The 3657-nt window shown below is 37.8% G+C and overlaps 1 protein-coding gene across 7 annotated transcripts; it reads right to left on the reverse strand.

The window, feature by feature from the left end:
* Window positions 1-334: 334 nt before the first annotated feature.
* LOC110909140 (plant intracellular Ras-group-related LRR protein 4) lies at window positions 335-3450 on the reverse strand. Of its 7 annotated transcripts, XR_002575181.2 has the most exons (7): window positions 3264-3450; window positions 2959-3066; window positions 2210-2847; window positions 1195-2108; window positions 916-1093; window positions 717-748; window positions 335-604 (listed from the first exon to the last, which is right to left on the reverse strand). XR_002575181.2 is itself a non-coding variant. In XM_022154155.2 (6 exons), the coding sequence occupies exons 3-5, from the start codon at window positions 2832-2834 to the stop codon at window positions 959-961; spliced, it is 1674 nt and encodes a 557-aa protein (XP_022009847.1). In that variant the 5' UTR covers window positions 2835-2847; window positions 2990-3066; window positions 3264-3450; the 3' UTR covers window positions 335-748; window positions 916-958. The 7 variants fall into 7 exon arrangements, 6 of the variants coding, with proteins under 6 accessions (XP_022009847.1, XP_022009848.1, XP_022009846.1 ...); XM_022154155.2 differs by having other exon boundaries at window positions 335-748; window positions 2990-3066; XM_022154156.2 differs by lacking the exon at window positions 717-748.
* Window positions 3451-3657: the final 207 nt, after the last annotated feature.

Genomic DNA, 3657 nt, shown 5'->3' on the forward strand with positions numbered 1-3657 from the left:
CAAAGATATTCTTTCGTATTATGAAGCCTAAAATTATCTTTTTGGGGGTAGTAACAAGAATACCGGATGCTATCGCCTATCATACCATCATAGATACAAAGATTATCTTTCTGTGACGTGTTATTTATTCCATTGGACACACATACACAAAACATGATGTTGTTGTGATGCTTACAGCAACCCAATAATGTTGACATGGCAACAGCTATATAACTTCCCGTTATATAATTATCACAAGAACACACTTTAGGAAACATGGGCCAACCCATCGTGATCAACACATGGGTTTGCAACTCAGAAGCCAACACAAGTTGAAATAAATAAAATTCATATGTCCCCTAACAGATTTTCATTTCATTTCATTTCATTTCAAACGTGTAAATCACACATAATTTTCATTTTATTCACTGTAACTATCATCTACTTTGGTATTTACCAAACATACACTTCCGGTTACACGATAAATAAAATAATTAATCAAAGATATAACAATAATAATAATAACAATACAGTATTAAAGTATGTCTATAAAGGGAATGAGAGGAAGCATACTTGAAGAACTTAGGTTTGTTCATAGTTCCACCCCATGACAGCTCAGCATCTCCTGAATTTAGGTAAAAGCATTAGCATGTGATGACAGTATCCCTCTGTAGTAGCTCCAAACTAGTTATTTAAGATACAGCCTAAAATTGTTCACAATATCACATGTTCATCACCTTCCTTCCATTTTCCTGCCTACATCTTTTACCTATACAGAAAAAATAAACATATATAATATCTTTTATAACTATTTTAATATAAGGGTCAGATCCAAAATTCAATTTTTACGCGATAAAGACTCGCAGCGCCTCAGGTGTTTTGGTAGTTAGTGTGATATGTGAACATGAATGATGAGAATGTGACCTAAGGACTTACATAAAAACTCGTTGACGGTTTGACACTCGTGCAAGTTACGTGTTCAGTTAGTCATGGTGATCCGCTTGCGTTTGTTAGACATGGAAAAGAAAATATGAGTCCATGATTTCTTCTTTTTGACTGGTTGAACCTTCTCGTCCTTCTTCTCATGAAGTTCGTTCATGTACAAGACAACCGCCTGAAAACCATATATCGGTTATATAAGTTAGCTAACAACAAATACTGGGAAAGAAAGTTTTAATCATATAATAATACAAGATAATGAAAATGAGAATTTACCCGAGCGCCTTTGTCAAGAACGTCTCGTGGTGGTATCTCCAAAGGGTTCCCTTCGGTTTTTAACACTTGTAACTTTGATAGCATCCGGAATGAATCCGGAAGAACTCGTATTTGGTTGTTGCTCATATCGAGTTCTTCCAAATTCTCGAGGTTCCCGATGGACCTCGGTAGTGATCTTAGGTCAGCAAAGTTGTTGCTGATGTTGACTTTTACGAGAGTGGTAGCAAAACATAAGCTCTCAGGTACCGATTCAAGTTCGTTGAAACTTAAATCAAGCTCCTTTATGTTTGTCAGTGATGACATGGTGGTCGGCAGCCTGCTGATGTTATTGTAACGAACCGATAACGTTTCGAGCGACTCGAGTTTTCCTACAGCTTCTGGTAGGGCTTTAAGTTTGTTGTAGTCTGCAAGAAGCTCTTTGAGCGATACACAATGACCGATAACATGTGGGATTTCTTCAATATTATTGGTTTCAATGTTGAGTTTTTGTAGATTAACAAGCGAACCGATTGATTCCGGAAGAACCGACAGGTTGTTTGAGCTCAAATCAAGCTCTTGAAGCCGGATCAATCTACTCAAGCTAGCGGGAAGCGTTGACAACTGGTTCGCACGTAGATCGAGATAGACCAAACTGAGAAGATCACCGATAGATTCCGAAAGTTCAACGATTTTGTTGGAATGCAAATCGAGCTTTGTCAATGATGAAAGCCCTGAGATGGAAGACGGTAATGTAACAAGACGATTTTCTGATAGATCTAGTGTGATTAAGCCAGATAACTTCCCGATTGAATCGGGAAGCCATTCGATCTGATCCATCAACTTATTCCGAAGATTCAGATCTTTAGTTCCTTTTTTCGAAGACACTTCAATCAAACTAGCAAGCTTCATAAGATTCATTTTCGAATCACCTTGACCTACATATCAAAACCATCACTTCAGTCAAACTTCAACAGACAACAGTTCAATATCAACTTAACAAAATAAAACAACAAAAATAAACCATCTCAAAACTCACCAGAACCAACAGCAGGTTTTAGCGTCGAATCCACAATCTTCGGCTTCAAAACATCACTCGACTGAAACCCTGATCGTATTGAGTCGCCATTAAACACTGACTTCGACTTACTAACATAGCTATCATCTCTAGTAACCAACTCAGTAGTTTTCGCAGGCTCCTTATCAAAGTATGAGCTCGAAACAGAGACCGGCTTTGCAGCCACACTCACCGCACTCGGAGAAGCATAACTAGCAACACTACTCGAACTCGACGCACCCGATGCACCTGCTTGCGTCCCACGCGGACCGCAACAACCCGAAGCTCTCAGAATCATTTCATCAAACAGTTGGTGGGCATTTTCAAGATCCAGCAATTTAACAGCTTCCTTCTTCTGTTCTTCACTCTGGAACCTAACAAAATGCTTCTGCATCTCTACAAGCACATTAAACAACTCATCTGGAACATCTTTTCGCTTCTTTTGCTTACAAATTGCTTCAATTTTCGCTTGTTCTTCAGCCTCCAAATTTCGAATTAATATTCTGGCACCTTCAACATCATCAATTGCAGGTCTTGCAGGAAGCGATTTATGAATCCTCATTATCTCCTCCAACACTTCATCCACTGATTTTGCCCCCAAATCCATTGTTTCACAAACCCTAATTTCAAAATTCACCAAAAAAAATATATAAAACAAAAATTATCGAAAAAAATTATCAAAAAACAGTAATTAGAACTAAAAAAAAGTAAAATTTATTGTAATGACTTACAGAGAAAAACAAAATGCAGCAAATTTGTTAATAGAAGTTGAGAAAAACGTTGAAACGACGTCGGGTAGGTTCTAGAAGCATCGGCGTTGACAAAATCCGATTGTGGTTCTACAAAACAAACACATTATATACAATAATAATTACGTGCTGATTAAATTTAACTCAATAAAAAAGAAATGATTTACGGAGAAAGCGGAATGAAAATAATCAGATAATAATAAAAAATAATGAAGCAGCGGGCGCACACAGATCCTGAATATTTTTCAGAACTTTATTGAAAAGGAATAAAAAGAAAGGGTAATTACGGAATTGTGATGGAGTATCTGAAAGTAAATGGAATGGAATGAGGAGAGTGATAGTGAGAGTGGTGGAATTGAATTGACTCAACGGAGGAATGGGATTAGGATGAGGGGGAATATATTTCTGGAGTGGAAGGGCGGCGGCTACTGAGTGAGGATCCAGGTTGTTTCGGATTGGTTATTGTACTAATCAGCTTCTTCTTGTTGTTTAACATTTGGATAAATGACCGACAAAAATAGTTTATCGATTCATCATTTATTAAGCTTTTTTTTTCTTTTTTAACGGGAAGGAACGATGTGCTAATCACTGTGACACCATGTGTTGTGGTCAAGGTCGTCCCTTAGCTCTCCTAGATGCGTGGAAACCCGACCTCCACCCCCTCAAAGATACGACAGTGGA

The sequence above is a fragment of the Helianthus annuus genome, chromosome 14 (genome assembly GCF_002127325.2).
Source record: "Helianthus annuus cultivar XRQ/B chromosome 14, HanXRQr2.0-SUNRISE, whole genome shotgun sequence".
In the NCBI taxonomy this organism is placed as follows: Eukaryota; Viridiplantae; Streptophyta; class Magnoliopsida; order Asterales; family Asteraceae; genus Helianthus; species Helianthus annuus.

Bases quoted from the DNA above. Each gene is read 5' to 3' on its own strand.
- LOC110909140 (XM_022154155.2), bottom strand. From the start codon at position 2,834: ATGGATTTGGGGGCAAAATCAGTGGATGAAGTGTTGGAGGAGATAATG. The intron at 2,109-2,209 runs GTGAGTTTTGAG...TTTGATATGTAG, and splicing joins AAAACCTGCTGTTGGTTCTG to GTCAAGGTGATTCGAAAATG. The intron at 1,094-1,194 runs GTAAATTCTCAT...TATGGTTTTCAG, and splicing joins TTCTTGACAAAGGCGCTCGG to GCGGTTGTCTTGTACATGAA.